Genomic DNA, 22,245 nt, shown 5'->3' on the forward strand with positions numbered 1-22,245 from the left:
ATGCCACATGAGACATGCTCCTCAGTTTAGCTTAGTGTGTATAGGAACTGCTGTCTAACTTAAGTGTGCTTTTCTAATGTAACAGTGTGAATTCGTTTTGTGGATAAATTAGGTATACAATAGCCTTTAGAGATGTTTTGCATTTTTCTAGGCTAAAATTCTTTCTTTTTGCCTCAGTCATGAAGAATGCCATGGTTTAAAAAATGTTTAAGGGGAACCCTGTATGTTTTATTCCTACTTGCTTTTTGCATGCACTTGAACAGGGAAAACGACATTTTATGCCTAAATAATAAATGCAGTGTACTTATATTATCAGAATATGAATACACATGTCAAATATTTAGCCTTTACCTGTTGTCTTCAGCAAGTGACAAATTTTCCTTAAGTGTAAGTAACTCTAAGTAGTGACTGTAGTGAACACAGTATCAAATGGAAGGCACTGCTTGGCTGTTAGCTATGTGTGAACCCTGGAACCTGCACAGTCTTGAGGAGAGATATGTTAAAAACATCTGCTCTGTTACTTTTCAGCCTTGGCCCTGCTTGCTGGCTTTGGGATTATTTAAGGCGTAGTTCACAGGTAAGGAGGATACCCAGTCACCTAAATTTTAAGCATTACATTGTTAGCATGAATTATGCTTGTTTTTGTAATTTGTGCCTTTTTCTTATACCTTGCTACTGATCAATCATTACTTTTGAAATCAGGAGCAAAGCTAGTGTTTGTAGAACCAGAGTGTAATGGTGAAAGAAGCTTCGTAATTTGGTCTGTTTGATCTGATCCCCATTATTGGTATACTGTAGACTGCATAGAAGTGGAATTACCCTGTAGTTAGGACACTTTAGGGCAGTTTTAGTATGCACTCTAGGAATGGGATTAGTGTTTAGCTGCAGTGGTATTGATTTGCTAACACCTGTGCATTCTAAAGCTTTGCATTCCCAACCTTTCTGATATGGTGAAGCACAAGACCATACGTGATATGTTGACTCACTTTAAAAATTAGCATGCATAAATCAAACAAACCAACATTTATTATGATCGAGAGATCAGTCAACAACAATGTAACAGCACAGTTTGCAAACAATGTAGCATTAATATACAAACATTAAAATGCATAGTCTTATTGTTCTGGAATTATTTACATAAAAAGTTATTAAAAAGTCTAGAATATCAGCTTCCTTTTGTGCAAAGTATTAGCAGAGAATTTGGCCACGTCAGAAGTGAAATGGCAATGCCATTCAGTGAAATCGACTCTGTAATAAACTGGTTTATTTTGCTTAACTGATTATGGAGGCTGCTCTAGTATTACTTCTAGTTAGTTGCTTGAACAGCTCACAGATGGGACAGAGACTAATGAGTGCTCTGGTCCCTGGAAGTCTTTTATAGCCCTCTGATTCCTGCATCTTTATAAGACATTGTACACACTGGAACCGGGAAGTATAAGTTGAGTGGCATGACATTTTACAGCTCAGTTTTCTTGCATTTCAAGTGTTTCATTCTTTTGGAATTCATGCGTCAATTAAAGATTAGTTTGCATAATGGGAGCTAAAGAAACATAAAGGTTTGTTTTTTGAAGAAACTGGAGACCTGGTTCCCACAATGTTTTTTCTCCCTCTCACTTCATCTGTTAAGGGAGGATTCCTCTTACCGCTTAGTGGTGGTGTGGACAGTTCTTCTACAGCCTGCATTGTGTACTCGATGTGTCTTCAGATTTGTTCTGCAGTATGGGATGGAAGTAAGCATACCTGAATAGCGAGATTGTCAAAGATTATCTGTAGATGCCACTATTATGTACTTCTATATGCTGAAAACTCATTGAGTGTCATCTGTAGAACCTCCCCATGCTCCAGCAGATTCTGGGACATATGCACACTTGGTTTCTCTGTGGCAATGTTACGGCACGATGAACTTCCCTATAGATCTATATGAACTAAACTAAAATACCCTCCAGTATTACCTTGCAAACTTGTTCTACAGAGGCAGATCAGAAGCTGTTGGCAAGCTGTATTTTGTGGAAGCATACCTTCCATTTCTGATGTTCTCAATGAGTCACTGCTAAAAAGATTTCAAGATACTCCAGTTGTTATTGGAACACCACTTTTTTCAAATATGCCCTCCCACAAATGCTGTAAACCTTAAATTTGTGTAATTATGTTACCTTAATTTTATGTGATTTGATTTCAGACTTCTGGGACACTTTAAAAAATTTGGTCTAGCTAGCTAATTTCTAAAATGATAAGAAGCAAGTGTTGGAGCCTTTAGGTTACACAAGAACTCTTCCTTGGCAGACCAGGTGCTCGGGAGCAGCAGCAGAAGCCCATTGCTTTCACATCCTGTATGTGAACTTCCAGAGGCATCCGGTGGGCCACTGCAAGTAGCAGAGTGCTGGACTAGATGGACTCTGGTCTGATCCAGCTGGCTTGTTCTTATGTTCTATGTTCTTCTCTCATTTCCTCTATTTATCGTTCTTGTGTACCCTTTAATTCAGCAGATTCTTTTAGATATCTATATTTATTGCTTTAATATATCTTCTCTTTTATTTTGTTGTATTTTATCTACCTTATGCTGCTCTGTGACCATAATAAAGATTGCCCAACTGAGACCAAAACATAATGTATAGCTTGGCTCTTAAGTCATTGTTCCACTTGCACAACCCCCATTCCACAAGTGGAAGTTTATTATTAAAGCAATACAAATGGTCACATGACTTTACATCCTGAAATAAATTTGTATTTATGCAACCAGCAGTACAAGCAGAAGTTTCAACAGAGTTAGCTGTTGATTATGCTGGAGCATTACTGTTTCCAAAAAGAATACTGTTTATGAAGTCAAAGAATGAAAACAACTATGCTTAAGATATCTCCAAATGTATTATGCAGTGACCAAGTCTCATTTTCTGTAATCAGAATATTTGTCTGAATTTTCTTAGATTTAATTTTGGTTTAATATCTTATACAAAATCTGAATGACAATCAGTCTATACACTGGAACACACTTATGGTTAAGTACTTCTTAAGAACACTCATATGGTTAATTACTTCTTGACACCAGAATCTTTTTTTCCAAAATGAAATGCCATCTTAAGCAGATTTACACCCTTCTAAGTTGATTCGATAGACATATTTTAGAAAGGATGGTCTTTTATTTCTACATTGTTATTATGTAAGTAAGCTGAAATTTGAATTTTGTTCTAAACACCGGATTGGGTACTTTTGTGAAATAGTTTGGAGTATGCTAACTGCTACATCCTTTCAAAGTTTGACATGAAAAGATGTAGTGATGTAGCTTATTTCTTACTTTCTCGTTTACTTATTTTTTCCCCTTCTCACTCTCTTCAGATCAAAGTGTCCTGAACGATGTACGTAAAATAGTGAATGATGAAGCCTACACACCAAAGGATCCTCGAGAATTTTGTAGACGCATTCTAACAACTTGCTACATGGCTAGTGACCACTCTTCTCAAGATACACATGATAGAGCCAAATCTCTGGCTGAAGAAATAGGCAGGTATGGAAATAGTGAAGTTTTAAAATACATACTGTCATGGAAAGCTTGCCTCATTTCAGCAGTAATTGAAAGCACTTAATTGTATTTGAGAAGTAATGGCATTTGATACAGATATTCATTTAAATGCACATCTACATCATTTATTCACATAGGACAGGTGTCCCCAACATGGTACCTATGGGCTCCATGGTGCCCATCAGAACCTTACCTGGCACTCTTTAATTGTTTTCAGAAAGCAGGCAGATCCAGGTGGGTCTGTTGCTAGTACAGCTTCTGATAAGACATTGGAGATCTCTGATGGGCTGTGCAAATTAATGTAGCTGTGATGGACAGAGCAGGTTCTGCCTCTCCTTAAGAGCAAGCCATGAGAGCTGACAGAATATATGGGAGAGTCATTTGGAAAACAGCAGTTGGCAGCTGAGGAACTGAGAGGGAAAAAGGAGAAGTTGGACTGAGTGAAACTGCAGAAGAGCTGCTGAAAATAGTCAATTTGTAGTCAGTTGTAGTAATAGGATCACAATTCAAAAATTCACTGGGAGCAAAACTTTGTAACTTTCACCCTTACTTTCTTCAGTGTTATGTTAATATCATAAATAAAAGTTAATTTCTTGTTTTTAACCTTTTGGGCTATGTGTCTGAAGGAAAGAAACACACACACTTTTTAATATCTTGGTCTCTGTAGATATGAATGACTGGTAGAGGTGTGCAAAAATATTCAGAAAAATTCAAATTTGTATATTTGGGCACAAACATTTTCAGGATTTTAGAATATTCTTGAATTTTCATATAAATATGGTGTGGGGTTTTGGAAGGAGTGAATTAAAAAGAATTTGGCTCCATTATATCCTATGGGGAATATTTTAGGGGCTCTGGGTGCCTTTTTAACAGCAGAGGCACCAAAATTTCAGCGTTTCTGGCGATTCCCCTTACAGGAGCCCCCAAATTTGGTAATGATTGGCACACCAATTTTATGGGCTCCTACTTTTCCCACTCCTACTTTTCCCCCACCCCCAATCTTTATCAAAATTGGAGGTTCTTATATGGAGAGTCGCTAATAACTATGCTGAGAATGTAGTGCCTCTACTTTAAAAAACAAACAAGAGCCCTGGAAAGATTCTCCATAGTCTATAATGGAGTGGATGAAGGGGGGATTTAAACTTTAAAGCCTGCTGAGTTGGTAAAAAAATGGAATACCAATAACATTTGTAAATGGCTTCTAGAGGAGGATGCATCCTTTGGTATCTAATTGATTTGAATGAAACAGTGCTTAAGCCCCAGCCCCAATAAGTCTGTGAGAGAGAAGACCCAAGGTTTGAAATGGTTGTGGCTCTGTATATTACTTAAATATTACGGTAGTTAAAAGTTCCCATTCTATTATGTTATGATTAAAGGGTATGGTCCAAATGTGAATCCTCAAGATACATTTCATCAGTGTTTCAACTCCTTGGTAAATATTACATATCTGTTGGTGGAGGGAGGTTTTAAAGACATATAGCTTTGTATCAAAGTACACCCCCATGCAAAGAATATTCTTTCATGAGATCTAATTTAAAGCCTACATGACTGGGATTGATTGATCCCTGGTGATGCCAATAGACAGAGATTATACTTTGATTTCTTCTGTGCACCATATTTTTCTGATTAGACAAATGTCTTGTTTCAGCTTCTCTGATGCCCAGTTTATTGCCTGTCATATAGATGTTTTTGTTATACCTGATCACGCCCTCATATAATAATAGTCCTTCGGTTTCCAAACTGGGTTACAGTCTCTGATCACTCCCTCATATAATAATAGTCCTTTGGTTTCCAAACTGGGTTACAGTCTAGTGTTTGGAGTCTTAATGTTCCTGTTTTTAATGATGAGACTTTTAAGGATCAGATAATGGGTGAGTTGAATATTTTAATATAAACAAAGAACAGCTAGTATCCATGCTATTGAATGGGATACTTTTAAAGCTTTTATTAGAAGGAAAATAATTGCATGTTCTTCTCATAAGAACATACTTGAATGAAATAAAATTACAGTCTCTGATCACTCCCTCATATAATAATAGCCCTTTGGTTTCCAAAATGGGTTACAGTCTAGTGTTTGGAGTCTTAATGTTCCTGTTTTTAATGATGAGACTTTTAAGGATCAGATAATGGGTGAGTTGAATATTTTAATATAAACAAAGAACAGCTAGTATCCATGCTATTGAATGGGATACTTTTAAAGCTTTTATTAGAAGGAAAATAATTGCATGTTCTTCTCATAAGAACATACTTGAATGAAATAAAATTGAAAAATAGATTTAAATCTCTCTTAAGCCAGTCTGTGAAGTCTTCCATGACAGATCTTTATTGGAAATTGAAATAAGGAAAATATGAGCTAAATAATATACTACCAGTGAAAGCAGAATGTGCTTTAACTTGTTTGTGACAGTCATATTGGGGAAGTGGAAAGAGGCCAGGTAAAATTCTAACATGTTAAGACAGCAAAAGAATAAGAACTATATTCCTTTGATCAAAGATACGAAGAATACAATAATTACTAACTCTAGTGAAATAAACTTACAGTTCTACAAGGATTATTCTAAATTGCATAGTGAAGGCAAAGGCTTTACAGAAAAGGATTTGGAAATGTTTCCCTTTCATGATGATCTTCCATGTTCAGGAACAGATTCTTGATGAGATATCATCATCATCATCATCATCATCTTCTTCTTCTTCTTCTTCTTCTTCTTCTTCTTCTTCTTCTTCTTCTTCTTCTTCTTCTTCTTCTTCTTCTTCTTCTTCTTCTTCTTCTTCTTCTTCTTCTTCTTCTTCTTCTTCTTCTTCTTCTTCTTCTTCTTATTGTCCCACTAATGCAGGGTCATTGACAATGAATACAAATAATAGCTCTGATCATCTTAGTCTGGTCACTGATCTAATCATTTTAAATAGTAGGAGATTTGATCTAGTTGCCATTCCATCACTTGATGCTAAAAAAGTTTTTGATACGATATACTGGACACGAAATTCAGTTTTCTTCACAAATTTTTGAAGTGTTTTTTATTTATATTTTTATATATCAGATTTAATATACCGTCCCATCCCCAAAGGGCTCTTTTATAAAACTGATTATTGTTTTTGGAAATTTATATGGGGTTCCTCTTTGCCTTGGATTTCTTTAAAGAAGATGCAACTTCCATTTAACGAAGGAGGCTTTGGTTTCCCTGACCTTAGTTTATATCATCAGGCATACTTGTTAACTTGTACTAATTATTGGGCTCACTTCTTGCAATTGGACTATCCACCTTGGGCTCCTTTGGAGGTTTCTTGTCTGGTTCTGCTCTCTAAGCGGAATGCATTAGAGTCTGCTTATATTAGAGTAGATCCCATTCCTCTTGCAATTTCTGCAGCTAGAGAACAGTGGTGTATAATGTCGTGAAAATATCAATGTGGTCAATTTTCATATGCTAAATTAACATTATAGGCCAATCCAGAAAAATTGGGAAGAAATCTTTTTTATGGAAGGCCTGGACTAATAGGGGGATCTTTACATTGGACCAATTGATAGGTTATAGTGATGAGTTTTCACTATCTTTAGGGCTGAGCCTAGCTATGATTGCCATCTTGTTCCAATTGCAACATTTGTTGGTATTTAAATATGACCCTGGGACATTAAAAATCTCAGTCCCCTTTGTTTCTAGACACTCTAACAGAATGAAGTCAGAAAACAGAACCTACAAAAGTTGTTTATGAATATTATGAATATTTGACATGAAAAGACTCAGGAATGAATGGATTGAGAAGCTAGATTGCCCTATTTTGCCAGAGCAATGTGATATGACTGTAAGGTTTATACCTGCTCTCTCCATAGATCTTAAATTAAGATTTATAAACAGTTGAGATTTATAAAAAATTATGTTCAAGATATACTGGACATCACAGTGACTCTTTAGCAAAGGACTGTGTCAAGTTCTAACGGTTGGCATTGTAATTAATCAGATGTGTCTCTTTAACATATAGTGTTGTATTAGAATGTTCACAGATTTTTTAGGATATCTATGTACTTTTAAACTATTTGCCTGTCTCATGGAGGCTAACTGATGTTTAATGAAAATGGACCCTCTGTGCCCGTACTACACCTAAAAGACTCATATTACAACACTGGAAAGATAAAGGCTCACATCTGGTAAAGGAATGGATTGAGGACCTTAACACTCTAACATTATTTGAACATATGGCATATAGAGAGCAGTTGCACATGGACTTATTTTTAGATACCTTGAAATCCTTTGTAGAAGCTTATGTGTAGATTTGCCACCACAGTTGTCATATTTTTGTCTGTACTTTTTGTACATCTTTTTAAAAGTTTTTTTTCCTGTTTCTGTTTTTTTTAAAGGAAATTAAAAATATTGGTGTGGCTGTCTGAAATAGGATACATCTGTTAGTAGAAGTTACAGCTTCCTGTGGAACACTGAAACAGGATATAATTTTGAGATGTTATATAAGTAACTCTACTGACAAATTAGGCGGTAGCGCCTTTTACACTTATTACCATCTAAGCCAGGGGTAGGGAACCTGCGGCTCTCCAGATGTTCAGGAACTACAATTCCCATCAGCCCCTGCCAGCATGGCCAATTGGCCATGCTGACAGGGGCTGATGGGAATTGTAGTTCCTGAACATCTGGAGAGCCGCAGGTTCCCTACCCCTGATCTAAGCTGTGAGAAGGACAAAAGAAATGTGACTTCAGACATCTCTGGGTTTTGTTGTCAGTGTCTCTCAAACACTTTCTGAAACAAAACAAATATGTTCGTGAGAGAGAGAGAGAGAGTTCCTAAGGTCTTTAATAGATCAGGCCAGGAGGCAAGAACACAGTGTTCTTTGTAAAGATGGTGGCAAGGCTAGAGAACTTGGGTACTGAGGATATTGCATGACAGTAATATAAGCTATATTTTCAATACTAGTTTGCTATGGAACAGAGTACCTTTATTGGTTTTAGGAAAATAAATATGTTAAGACTAATGACGAACACCTGGATTGAGTCAAAGGGATGTAAAGATACTGTTCATTTGAACTAATAAGTGCTTCTCTTCCCAGTTATCATATCAACATAAACATAGATGGAGTTGTGAAAGCTGTTTGGGGGGTTTTCAGTGCAGTGACAGGACGAATGCCCCAGTACCACGTGTGTGGAGGCAGCAGGTGTGAAAATCTGGCACTACAGAATGTGCAGGTACAATAATAGAGAAATGTGATTTTCTTGCTCTTTTTCCAAGAGGAAAAATGCTTTCTGTCTCTTTGACAAATAAACAGCCTGCCATATTCATTGTATGAAAACCTTGTTTCCAAACTTAATTTCTAGGCTAGAATAAGAATGGTGTTTGCCTACCTATTTGCCCAGCTTTGCCTTTGGACTCGTGGAGTACCTGGTGGACTGTTAGTGCTTGGATCATCTAATGTGGATGAAAGGTGTGTTCATCTTAAAACTGTCAATCGGCTTGTGCAAATGTCTGAAATGCTGGCAGCAATGAAAATGCTGTTGTATTTAATTATGAGATTAGTAGTGGTCTCACTACCAAAGATAATTGTCCCATTTTCTTGTGTACAGCCATGTAGTGATTCTGCTGATGTTAAGGAATCCAGAAAAGTCTTTGAGCTGTGTACTTCAGCAGTCAGGACTTAGGAATAGGGAGAAGCATTGTATACTTCATGCTAATATCATTAGCTTGGTTAAGTGCTTTTGTCAGTGTGATACGTAGTGCCCAGTCAGATACATGAAGTGAACTGAGGAGTATTTTGTGTGCATGTGTGTAACTTACCTAGGTTCCTCTCAATCAGTTTCGCAATACCTTTGAGTTTAGGGTGGGCTAAAAATACATATACATAAATGTATTGATTTTTTAAAAATTACTGGTAAATTACACTGAATAAATTGGCTGAATATTTGAACATGCAGAATCCAGCTTTATCTGTGGTTGTTTGCTGAGGTGACAAGAAAACGAAATCTGAGGGTTGGGTGCATAGGATGTGGCACCCGAGGGATGCTATGATTTCTTGCATGAATTCTTCCGTGGAAATCTCTGAGAAACGAGAAGGCTGAATGTGCAACATGGTTGTCTTACAGCCCCATCCAAGACCCACGGCAGCTGAGGACAGCACTGCTGCTGAGCCACCCCACCGCCTCCAGAGGGCTTTCAGGCAATATGGGAAGACAGAAAAAACAAAAAACCTCCCCAGCTGCCTGAAAGCCCTCCATGGGTGGTGTAAATCCAGGGCACTGGCTGAAGTGCCTGTGGAACAAAAGCTTGGGTGGGAGCCAAGTATAATCACCTCCTTTCCTGGAAACAGTCGGACAGCCCAGCTCCACAGTGGTGACCATTTCCGAGTTTCTATGCAGCAGAGCTGAAGGATGGTTGGGCGTCAGTGTGTTTGCTTCTTCACCAGTGGGGCTACCTCTTATGCGGCAGAGGGGGCAAACATGCCTGCAAGAGGCTGTACCACATCTCCTAGCTCTTTCATACACACATACCCAATGGGGCTGTTAGATGGCTTTGGTTCAGAGAATCTTTAGGTGCATGTGAGAGTGTGACTTGCACAAATATATTTGGTAGCTTATCTTAGTTCCTGCCAGGAACATCTCTTCCCTGCTTTCAGAAATTGCTCTCCTCCATGTCCTCTAAGTTGCCAAAGTTCTCTAAGTTGCCAAAGCATCTTGCAAACAAACAGTGGACCTGCTGCAAGTAAAGATCAATTTCTAAAGTCTGACTGATTTAGGAAGCTAGTCATGTGGTGCTTCAGATCGCAGGATTTGTCCTCAAAAAAACATGAAAAATATTCACGCTGTTCTAACTGGGCGTCAGCAATTGCAACCCTCTCTCTTTTTTTTTAGTAGATTGAATGTTAAATAAAAATATTTGTGCTGTGCCCCTCAGTCTTCAGGGATATTTCACAAAGTATGACTGCTCCAGTGCTGATATCAACCCTATTGGTGGAATTAGCAAGAATGACTTAAGAAGTTTTATACAATACTGCCTTGACAATTTTCACCTAACAGCACTCAGAAGGTGAGGAGTAAAATACAAAGCTTTGGCCCTGCATATATTCTGTTATAAATTGGATTCGAATCTGGACACTTCTTTCTGCTGTGTGTTACTTAGTCTTTAAAAACTGTAATTCTTATTGTGACATTTAACATGATTTCAGTTGAGTTTTAAATGCCTAACAAAAAAATAGAAGAGGAGGAGTCTGGATTTATACCCCACTTTTGTCAACCAAAAGGAGTCTCAAAGTGGCTCACGAACTACTTATTTTCCTCTCCAGAACAGATACTTTGTGGGGCTGAGAGTATTTGGAGAGAACTGTGACTAGGCCAGGGTTACCCAGCAGGCTTTACATGTAGGTATGGGGAAACAAACCTGGTTCACTAGATAATAATCCACCACTCATGTGGAGGAGTGGAGAATCAAACCCAATTCTCCAGATTAGGGTTCACCTTCTCTTAAGCACTATTCTACACTGTTTCGTTTATTAAAAATGGTTGTGTCTGGTATAGTTTTCCAGACTAGTTTTCCAGACTAGTAAGGAATCGCTTAACTCCATTCAGGGACAGCTGTGTTCAGACAATTACTAAACCTGATGTATTATGTTAAAAAACTGGTTGGGTGGGGACTGCACATTTGGACCTCTAAGGACATAACATCATGACACACACAAAGAGTGTAAAGTACAATCAAAGCGTGTTCCTCCCAGTTAGCTGCAAATATTGTCTTTACTAAGGATCCATTTATTTATTAAAATATTTATATCACAGTATTCCACCCAGCTGACTATTTCAGTGTAAACGTGAGCTCTTTGGGCATGCCCAATATAACAAAGTCTTGGGGTACCATTAAGACTAACAGGTTTATTATGGCATAAAATTCCATGAGCCAAGTGTGTTCCTCTATACTATGTGTCTATACTCTATACTAAGCCTCATACAGATTTATTTGTTTATTTTATAATGCTTTATTTTAACTTTGTTGCAAGCAGCAGCATTACCGTAAATAAGCAGCACTAAATTTTTCACATGATGTGGATCAAAGATGTTATTTCAGGGCTGAGCAGTTGCTTCAGCCCTAGCTGGAGTTTTCTCTGTGCTCTGGAGAAAAGAGGAGTAGGGAGGTGCATAGTTGGTCTGTGCTCTCAGAGAAAAGAGGAGTAGGGAGGTGCATAGTTGGTCTCCTTCAGATTTTGCTTGAGCTGCCAGCAATGCTGGTTAGTGCTGCTCAGTAACCTATGCATGATTGAATTACTGAACTATGAAACAGACTGGGATAAAATCTAAATGGCAGGACAAATGCTTTTCATACGGATGATTTCAGGCTCATTTCTTGGCATCTTTTGTTACATAATCCCAGGTTGCATGTGTTAGGGAAGTCTTTTCTTTCCTTGTGATATTGGAGGACTACTGCAGATCATCACGGGAATAAATGGGCCAATGGTCTGACATAGTAAAAGGTAGCTTTATATATTCAACCCTGGGAAGTTTAGGGAAATAGGGAAAGTTTCCCTATCAGGGAAAGTTTCCCTATCAGGAGGCGCTCTTTCTTTTTTTGTAGGAGATGCAAATCCTTCCTCACCTGATGGATTTTCTTTTCCTACACAGTATTCTTTCTGCACCACCAACTGCAGAGTTAGAGCCATTGAAGGAAGGACAAGTAGCTCAAACAGATGAGGTAAAGAGCAGTGAGTATGAAACGCACTGTAACTCATGTATGGTTGTGTTGACATTTGTGCTGAAAAACGAATCAAAAGCAAGGAAAACCACACATCCTTACCTGTTCTAGATAAGCAAATAAGTTCACATTTGCATACTTCTCCAAAAGTATCTGTACTGTTCAAGGCTTCCCAAGTATTGCAGACTGCACTAAACATGTGAAGAGTGCTCCTGTGCAATGGCATAATTCAGGCAGGCTTCTGCTTTTTTCTAGGATGGCAAATAACACTGAGAGTTTCTTGGGAATTCACAAAGCCGAGAGAGCCACAGCTCTAATTGGCAGGGTGCATTCAATATATCCCTGGATTGTGCATGGAAGGTGGCAATTTAATATTGAAAACTTTAGCTAAACTATTTCACTGTGTACTGACTGTTTTTCTGTGCTGCTACTGCCACACAGTGTAAATTGTTGGCAGCCCATTGGAGAGGGTGCTACAGCAGTGCAGCCATGAGTTTGAAAAAGGATTTTAAGTATTTATTTATTTACAGTCACAGAGCACTGAATAAAACAAACCAATTTCCAGAATAATGAAATAGAAGACAATCAAGGGAAACAATAAAAACAATCAAATTGTAAATTTGCTATAGAAATAAAAAGGTTGGGTTAGTGTGGCCAGGCCAGCTAAGCCGGAGGAGAGAGTTCGGAAACGATATATTGCTGATAAGAGGTAACCTTTTTCAGACAGCAAAGCTGGATCTATGAGCACCCCAACCTCTAACTTGCTCTGTGAATATCAACTCCATCTAAAGCAAGTGGACCTTTTCTTCCCAAAGTCTACCCAACCAGCATTACTTCCATCTTGTCTGGATTTAGCTTCAGCTTGTTCTACCTTAGCAACTGGGCCACAGCCTCAAATCATTGGTTCAGAACTGAGTGGTACACATCTGAAGGCACAGATAATGAAATACAAAGCTATGTGCTATCTGCATGTTGTTGATATCCAATCCCAAAGCTATAGGTGATCTTGTTCAGCAGCCTTCTATAAGTATTGAAGAGCATGGGTCTTAAACAGAAGTCTTGGAGAAGATTGTTCCCAAAGCAGACATTATTGGGCAAGAACGGGTCTGCAAACTACGGCTCTCCAGATGTTCATGGACTACAATTCCCACCAGCCCCTGCCAGCATGGCTAAGTGGCAGGGCTGATGGGAATTGTAGTCCATGAACATCTGGAGAGCTGTAGGTTGCAGATCCCTGGGATTGAATAATTGTGCATATGATTCACTGTACAATGGCTTTTTATGAATTAGGATATCAGCTGTGAATGCATGTTATCTCCTATTTGTGTTTTCTGTTATTGGGTGTGTCTATCTAATTTCAGGCAGACATGGGGATGACATATGCGGAGCTCTCTGTCTATGGCAAATTAAGGAAAATAGCCAAAGCAGGACCTTACAGTATGTTTTGTAAGCTGATTAACATGTGGAAAGACATTTGTACCCCAACAGAGGTAACAAAAAATTCCTGATGCTCTCATTCGTCACAGATCATAAGTTTGATTTTTAAGAGCAGTATTACACTGTACTTTGTTTGCCCCATCTTGTTTCTGCTGCTTTGGGCTTTTTGTAATTTGTTTCCTTTGCAATTAGATATATCATATTTTTAGTTAATAATATGGGGAGAAATGAAAATGGCACCCCGGAAATGAAAATGGCAGCCCGGAAACCACACAGCACCCAAAAGAAAATGGCACCATTTTTAGTTAAGTTTTTATAGAGTTAAATTGTATATATTCGATGCATTTTAGACAAATTTCATATTTTATTGTATTAACTGTTGATATATTGTATGGTTTCTATGCCATGAGCCACATTGATGTATTATTCCATGTGTGTGACACTACTGTGGTTGAAGTTTGCAAAACTTCACTTGGGACCTGACATGTTGTGTTTTGTACACCAGGTGGCATCAAAGGTTAAGCATTTCTTCAGAATGTATTCAATCAATAGACACAAAATGACTATTCTCACCCCATCCTACCATGCTGCAAACTATAGTCCTGATGACAACCGGTTTGACCTGAGGCCTTTCCTTTATAATTCTGCCTGGTCTTGGCAGTTCAGGTGTATAGATGAACAGGTGAGCTGTGCAACTGTGAAGATGTATTATATATATGTACTGAGATAATGTAGAAAATTATAAAGTCCTAAAAATCCTATAGAACTGAATGCTAAATGTCAATATACTAAAGCAGATGCCCATTTTATTTCCAATTGGTATATTCTTGTTTAATTTATGTCCCATCTGTACTCTCATGTAGAACAGGCCCCAAGTGTAACTGGCCACCCTAAAGTCACCCATTGAGATTCATGGCTGAACACTGATTGTACTTTGGGTTTCCCATATATAGTACTGTAGTCTCTGTTGGACATGAAATTTGTTTAAAAGTGTTTAGTTTCTAGAACTCGTTTCTGATCCTCTGCATTTATATCTATGAGTATTGAAACATGAAGTGACTCTTTTTAAGGAATCACAAACCTCTGACCCTAGATTTTGTTGGGGAGGGGGTTGATATGAGCAGGGAACTGAACTGTTGAGGTCTTTCAAGCCAATGTTGACAGCTATATGAACTGTATTTGTGTGTGTTGGTGGCATGGAGTGCCATTCAGAAAATTGCACGATGCTTGTTCTCATCTAGCTACATCTGCAGGCATGCTGTGGATATTCATTGCTGTGCTACGTTCTTTCTTTTGCAATGTATGCTGTCTCACCTGTATAAAAGTGAGCTCAAAGCACCCATTTTTTTTCCATTGGCACAAGACAGGTTTGATCCAATTTTCTTCCCTGAAGGAAGAACTATTAAGGCATAATGAAAGTCTTGCTTTACATCAAATCTGCCATTTTGGCTTTAAGATAGGTGGACTTCCACCAGTGATGAATCTGGACTTAGACATAGATATAATTGTCTGAAGATTGGGCACTGGAAGGTATGGATAGGATCAAGCAGCCATAATAATCATGACTTGCATGTGTGTATATATGTGTACACATGCATGCCCATACATAATTTGCTGCAAATGTAACGGACAGCGGAATGTTAACACTGCCACATTTTTCTTGCCAAAGATTTACACCTTGGTTGCCTTTAATAATATATTTATGCATGTAATAAAATTCTAATTCCCACGTCCCTGAAATGCCAGACATGCTGTAATAGTATCGGACTTCCTGGAAACTCAAGATAAAAAATGCCATGTGGGTCCTGCTTTTTTAAAAAAGAGTCTTGTATTGTTTTTCCATCAATTCCCCCCCCCCCCCAACTCTAGACCTGACCCAGTCTTGGTGAAGTCAAAAGCAAAAAAATCTTGCTTGCTAGCTTCAATGAGAGCTTATTTGGACATTATTGCAGGGTCATATTTTTAAAATCGTTTTGTGCCTGTAATAATTTATGGGCATGATTAATTGGGGCTTAAGTATCTAATTATCCAGCCTATTGGTGCACTCATTAACTTTTGCCAGGTGCCTGTGCAATATTGCCAGTGCTTGCAGCCTTGTGTGATGGCAGGGCTTCATAAAACATAATGCTGGCAGCCTGATGCTTTGCTTCGTTCGTGGGCATAACAGGGGAGATAGCACCCCCAGTTTCTGTTGGTCCTCCAGACCCCCTTTAACCAGTCTGGTGACTCCACCCTCTCTCCCTTCCTTTGTCACACATCTGGTCCACACAAGGCAAAGTTTGTGGTGTCTGTGGCTGAATCTACAAGAGTAGCTTTTTTGCAAAGCTGTGGAACTCCCAGCATTTCCCAGCTGAAGTAGTACCCAATCTTGTTAAGTCTGTGGGGACTTTAGGAATTCTGGGAAGAGGTAGGTGTGAAGAGACTGGCTTGCCTAGTAGTCTCTTGGCTGTTCAGAAACATTGGTTCAAGCTGGGACCTACCGAATCCTAGAAATTTTTCTTTCTCTGGGAATGCAAAGTCATGCCAGCGACTGTTTCATAGAGCAAGATAAAGAGAGATGGGGGTCTGACACAGGCCAGTGAAGTCATGGGGCATAGCGGTTTCAGGGCCAAGAAACAGGAAGGGGGGTTCACCTACGCAGTCAGTCTCAATAGTGCAAGGACCCCTGGGTGAAGAAGATGACTTGCCTAATTCCTAATTGGACCTATGTACAGCTGCAGAGTACATAGTTTGATATTAGTAACACACCTGGTTGGTTCGGACCCCTGTTAGCAGTATATATGATTAGTTAATGTCATCCAGCCAGCGATACATTTGATGGGTCACGTAAAATCATACCAACATAGACGGTCTGCCGTAGATCCTTCATTCTAGTTGTTACCCTTTGTCTGAGTTGTATCTGCTTTTGAGTCTGGACCAGGTGGACCTTGCCGGCTAGAACATCTGCTTGAACTTTGGAACTCTGTTGGACTCTGTCTAGTCAGGTAACATCTGGATTAGAGAACTAATACTCGTAAAAGTTTCTTAGGTTAGATATTTAGCTTTTATTATTTTATCTTTGTTGTTCACTGCTCCTATACTGTATGTCACTTCATGTGTCTTGAATAAACCTTGTTAATAATATTTTGTAGTATGCTGGGGTTTTGGAGCTTCAGCCTAAATCTAGTACTTTAGCCCTGTTGGCTACAGCTACAGGAGTGATTGGTTTGTGGAACTCAAATGCTGAGAACTCCATGCCATTATCCCATGCCTCCATGGGATACTGAGGATATTTTTAAACTGGCACTCCCTAAGGACTGGAGGTTTCGGGTTCCTCCCATGAGATGAAGGAATGATCTCACAAGGAAGCATTCCCTGCTTTTGCTAGAAAGGGTGGTCTGTTGTTTACTCACAATACCATCTGCCATTTAAATAAGCCTACTTCCAAGCCAGGCTGCCATCAGAAAATCTACTTCTGATGCCCATTTGTTGGCAGATCTGTGTGTAGGTAGAAGGTCCAGCTTTGCTGCTTGAAAATGCAGGATAGTATGCCTGTGCACGAATAGCCTATTGCAAGTGATAGGCTTTCGGAATGCAGTATTTTTTGCAGAAATCAGTTCAGATTTGGGAAGGAGCGTTGTTAGGAACTGACATACTCTCAAGGAGGGACTGATAATTCAGAAGAAGAGCGCTAATCCTGGGACACCACCCAGACAGAAGACTGCACAAACTTTTTCTGCAGTGTCCTGGAACATATCTTAAAAACAGCAGCTGGTGCAGACAAAGTGCCAGAAGAATAGAATAGAATAGAATAGAATAGAATAGAATAGAATAGAATAGAATAGAATAGAATAGAATGACCTTTGACCCAATGCTGTGTAGACACAAAAAGGAAGATCAGGTTTTTTAAAAGCTTCACTTCACCAGACAAGTGTTTAGGTGGTTGTGGCCGTCTGAGTGATTATCTGTGTTTGAGCAAGACTCTTTCTCAAAAGCAGGAATTTCTTGTAATCAGCTTTTCTATTTTGGGAAGTGTCATTTTGAAGACATTTTAGTGTCTGGAATCTTTTCTTAAAGGATTACCCTTAAGGAGAGTTTCATCCTAATCACTGTGTTCCTCTAGATGTAATATAGATAAAGATTAAGGGAGATTATTTTCTTAACTTAAAGGTAGATAGAAAAAGAGCCAATTTTTCCTACCTTTTCTGATTTGAGCTTTAACTCATAAACCAAGTGACCAATTTCAAATGTTAAAGCACTGTTAGAAAGATAATAAATTCCCTTACCAATAACCAATATTAGCAGTTCCTCTATACATTACCATTTTTGGGATATAAGGCATGAAAAAAAATCAATTTTTCCCACATTTGTATAAGGTTTAAAGCAATGGCTCTTTACCTAATCCAAGGAGTCACTTGAAGTATATGAGCCAATTGTAGGTTATTCTTTTGCCTTTCCAACAAGCCATGGCAAGAAGAGATTCATTTTGGTATGCCATGGTTAGATACATGAGAATGGATCCATGTTTTATGTAATTTTGATCCAGTGTATCTGAATAAAACGTAACTTTGTGTTACTTCAAAGAAACATCTTTTAATTTTGCAAGTTCAGCAACTGTTCAGTATGCATATGTTCTTATTTACAAATCCTACATTATTTCAATAATATTATTCTCAAAGGAACCATATATAACAGTACCAATAGTATAGCCTCAGCCGTGGCTTCTGATTTGATTTGGATTTTGGCTTCTTCTGTGTTTGTGTTTAGAGATTTGCCCCTTCAGAGCTACTATAGTCTGATTGGAATTTATATTTATTTACATTTACACTGGAATCCTACCATCTAGGCCAGGGGTAGGGAACCTGCGGCTCTCCAGATGTTCAGGAACTACAATTCCCAGCAGCCCCTGCCAGCATGGCCAATTGGCCATGCTGGCAGGGGCTGATGGGAATTGTAATCCATGAATATCTGGAGTGCCATAGGTTCACCACCACTGATCTAGGCCTCAGGTAATTTAGAAAAAGTAGGTTTCTCAAATTGTCAAAGGTAGGAAAAATTGGCTTTGGCCAACTTAATGACATTATAAAAATCTTAAACTACCAATTATAATGGGGTATATTACATCAAATCATAATACACAGACATAATGCTGTTCAGAAAAACAAAAAATATCTGGCCAACTTACATGATGCTAAAATCTGATCTGGCCATGAAGAGTTCTCAATAACTTGCAAGTTTCCACACTGACCTGTATTATTTTGGGTGGCTTTAATAAAAGGTATTATATGACTTTGTTATTGCATCTCTTGTATACTTGCAAGATGGCCAGGCCACTTATCAGTTGTTGAACTTTCCAAATAAATGATGTGGACTCCTAATATCCAGAATTGTGAATTATGAGCCCCTCATAATATTAGTGTTGGTATAGAACCCAGGGAACTCTACTACAATATCTGCTTGTAGGTTAATTTGTTAAAAGAAGAAGCCATGGCAAACTTTTCTTGTGCAACGTGTGACTTCTTGTGCTTGCTTGTTCTGTCCCTTGTATGAAGCATGATTGAAATCACCCTTATTCAGGAATCCCTGACTCAAATTACAATTTGCCATGATGTCCAAATGCCAGAGATTGTACAAGCTGGTTATATAAACTGTATACAAGGAATCTGGTCATTAATCCTGAATCTAGAATCTGGTTTGTGTTGAAGAAACTAACTCTAAGCAATTGGACATGATTGCAAAATGAAAAGCTTCTGAGACTAGGGCCCAGTATACATGGAATGCTTATGTCAGGGATCTTCATTGTGCAGTGGGGTCACCTTGTGTTTCTCTGTTTGCACGTGAGGAGTCAGCCCACAGCCTGAAGCACAATTTGTGTACTACTCTGCTGGGCCTCTGCTTCTCTTGGTTCTCTTAACTCTACCCATCAACAGCTTTAAAGGCACAGCTCTTATCACACTGAATAGTCTCAAGACTAGAACTGCTATTCTGCCCTTTCCCTTCCCCTCCAGACCCCCCCACCCACCCCCACTCACCCACACACTGTCTCTCTGTCTCTCCTTACTACAAGAGAGTACATACAATACATAGAGAGAGGCTTGTTTTAAAATAGAGGCTTGTTGGTAATAAAGTTTTCTAAAGCCCTCCTGATCATCAGAGAGAGTAGAAGCAGAGCGGGGGAGGTGGGGCGGAGCCAAAAAGAGCCCCTGCTTGCACAGTTCCTTGCAAAAGTCAACTCTCTGTAGTTATTATATCAATATATTGATATGAGCATTTAGGGAAGCAGAAAGGAGCCAGCAACATGGAAGTGTGTGGGTGAGTGGGGTGAGGGGAAGGCGTGGACAGCAGTGTGAGGGCATGGAAAGGCTGGCCATGGGTGGAGGGAAGATGTCTGGGGCAAAGCTATGCTCACTGCCAAAGCTGCCCGCACTGGCAGCGAAGCAAATTAAAAGTTGCACTAGAAGTGGTCTCACTTGCCGCAAAGAGAATAGAAAGTGAAAGCATAGCTCCAGAAAGTAGGTCTGTTCAAGAAATCTTGCGGCAGTGGACATTTGCCCCTCATGCACCAGATATCTTGTGCATAATTGGCCAAGGAAAACTTCAGTTGTGCTCCATACGTGCAGGGAAGCGGCAGGGGACGGTGAGAACACAGCAACAAAATGGGTTCATGCCCGTTACAAGCAAGTAAAAGCTTGTTGTGATGTACAATTACATCATACTTTTTTTGTTATCAATTCACATATTCCAGGACACATACATTATTGCATATTGTGTATTGGAGATGTTATTTTTTATCTTCCTTTAGCCTTGGTGATTATTTTCTCATACTACTGCAGTGCTTATATATTCATAAAGTAATGTTAAGGGTCTACCACGGCTTTGCCTCAAATTAGCAGTTTTTTCCTGGTTTTTGCTAGGTGCTAAATTTGTGTTACACACAAATGTATGTTACCACTTCTCAGCCATCGTTCTTCCCTTTCGCCCTACCCCAGACAAGTAGTCTTTCAGAAGAGTGGTTTTTGGAATAGGGAAGTAATGTGAGGAAGGGGATAAATTACTTCTCTGTTTCAAATTCCTCTCTCCCAAAACCACTTAAACAAAATGCTTGGAACAAACACCCCAAGACTGTTTTATGTAACATCTGCTGTGGCTGTTTATCTGAACTCTCTTCCAACTGTTCATCTTGATCAAAAAGCAAAAAGGGTTCTTACTTATTGTGCATAAGTCCAATTGCCTAGGTGCCTTTCAGGAAGATATGCACACAGTTTTTTGGGGGAAGGGATTTCATGTTTCTAATATCGTTGCTGAAAAGACCTTGTCTGTGTGGATACCTCCTTGAACCTCTAGTGAGTGGCACACAAAGAAAGGCCTTGTAGGCAGGTCTTAATTTGCAGATAAGTTTGTACAGTTGAGGGCAGCTTTTAAGGTAATTGCTTATCTTTTTCCTTTACAGGTTTCTAAACTAGAATCTAAGGAAGTGAATTTCAGACTTGAAGATGTGGTCTGATGCTTCTGTACTGCATTGCAGCTATTGATGTAAGATATTTAAGAATCCAATAACCTCACATATGAAGATTCAGTAGACTTTCAGTGGTTGTCTGAATTTTTTCATCAGTTATGTTTTCTGTTAAGAAATATCCAGAAATTCACAGAAAAATTAGAGAGGTGGTTTTTAAGTCTTAAATCAATCTTTAGATGGTATGACCCATGAAGCATGGTGCCAGTATTACAAAGAAATCGTGTTCATCTGAATTGTAGGCAGACTTTTCACTATAAGTAACAATTTCCAAAAATTAAGATTTGACAAAAACATGAAACCATTGTACATTGGACATGTTTGAAATTGACCAAACAATGTATTGGTTTTATGTTATGTATTGGTCAAGGGATTTGATTTGACCCTCTAATTCATGTATTTATTTCAATGCTCTGGCTTGGTGGCTACAACTTTTAGAACATAAGAAGTAGCTGTGTCTGAAGCTTTGGATGAAGCATAAAATTTTCAATAATAATTTGAAGCTGTTGGGATGTATGGAAATAATTAATATGACCAACACCAGCCCTAGCAACCCAACTTTCAGTGCAGGAAAATATTTGCTCCTCTAATGAACAGTCTGCATATGATTTTTCTCTTTCAACTTGTTGAACTGAAATCATAAAATTTTACAGCTACTGGCACATGTGGACATGAAAAATGATTTTTCCCCGTTTTACGGTGCAATAAATTCACATTTTAATGAATCTAATTGCCTCTGTTTTTATTTTTCATATTTTTTGTTATTTACTTAGGTTTAACTAGCCTGGTCTGGTGGTTTGAACAGCAAAGTGAGGCCCTGATTAGGCATGTTAGTGGACTGTGTGATTAACTTTAAACATGAATATAATCCTGTTGACGTCACTGTGGCCCAAACAGGGTCTTTTGGGTTCTGTCCCTGGTTTTTGCTATTCCTGTGTTATGATATCTAATAATTTCTGAAAGTTTAATCTCTGAGGGCTTGTGCCTATATTATACTTCCCCCATATTGCTTCAGGGGTATTGCAGTATGCCACCATGTTGTGTTAGGAATTGCTTCAATTTACCTTAATAGATTCTTCTTGCCTACCTCTGGCAATTACTTTCTACCAGTGTCAAGGGAGATACATAG

The 22,245-nt window shown here is 38.7% G+C and overlaps 1 protein-coding gene across 6 annotated transcripts in view; it reads left to right on the top strand.

Moving 5' to 3' along the window:
- NADSYN1 (NAD synthetase 1) overlaps nt 1-21,841 on the top strand; it is a 45,926-nt gene extending 24,085 nt beyond the window's left edge. For 3 of the 6 annotated variants that reach the window (XM_048484778.1, XM_048484782.1, XM_048484781.1), the window contains exons 12-21: nt 529-577; nt 1,628-1,730; nt 3,334-3,502; nt 8,568-8,703; nt 8,833-8,939; nt 10,403-10,534; nt 12,118-12,187; nt 13,549-13,677; nt 14,130-14,306; nt 21,054-21,841. In XM_048484778.1, the coding sequence (XP_048340735.1) occupies nt 529-577; nt 1,628-1,730; nt 3,334-3,502; nt 8,568-8,703; nt 8,833-8,939; nt 10,403-10,534; nt 12,118-12,187; nt 13,549-13,677; nt 14,130-14,306; nt 21,054-21,107 (1,126 nt within the window). In that variant the 3' untranslated portion in view covers nt 21,108-21,841. Of the gene's footprint in view, nt 1-528; nt 578-1,627; nt 1,731-3,333; nt 3,503-8,567; nt 8,704-8,832; nt 8,940-10,402; nt 10,535-12,117; nt 12,188-13,548; nt 13,678-14,129; nt 14,307-16,544; nt 16,609-21,053 lie in introns of all 6 variants that reach the window. The other 3 variants (XM_048484779.1, XM_048484780.1, XM_048484783.1) reach the window with 3 other exon arrangements.
- Nucleotides 21,842-22,245: the final 404 nt, after the last annotated feature.

The sequence above is a fragment of the Sphaerodactylus townsendi genome, linkage group LG02 (genome assembly GCF_021028975.2).
Source record: "Sphaerodactylus townsendi isolate TG3544 linkage group LG02, MPM_Stown_v2.3, whole genome shotgun sequence".
Taxonomy (NCBI): Eukaryota; Metazoa; Chordata; class Lepidosauria; order Squamata; family Sphaerodactylidae; genus Sphaerodactylus; species Sphaerodactylus townsendi.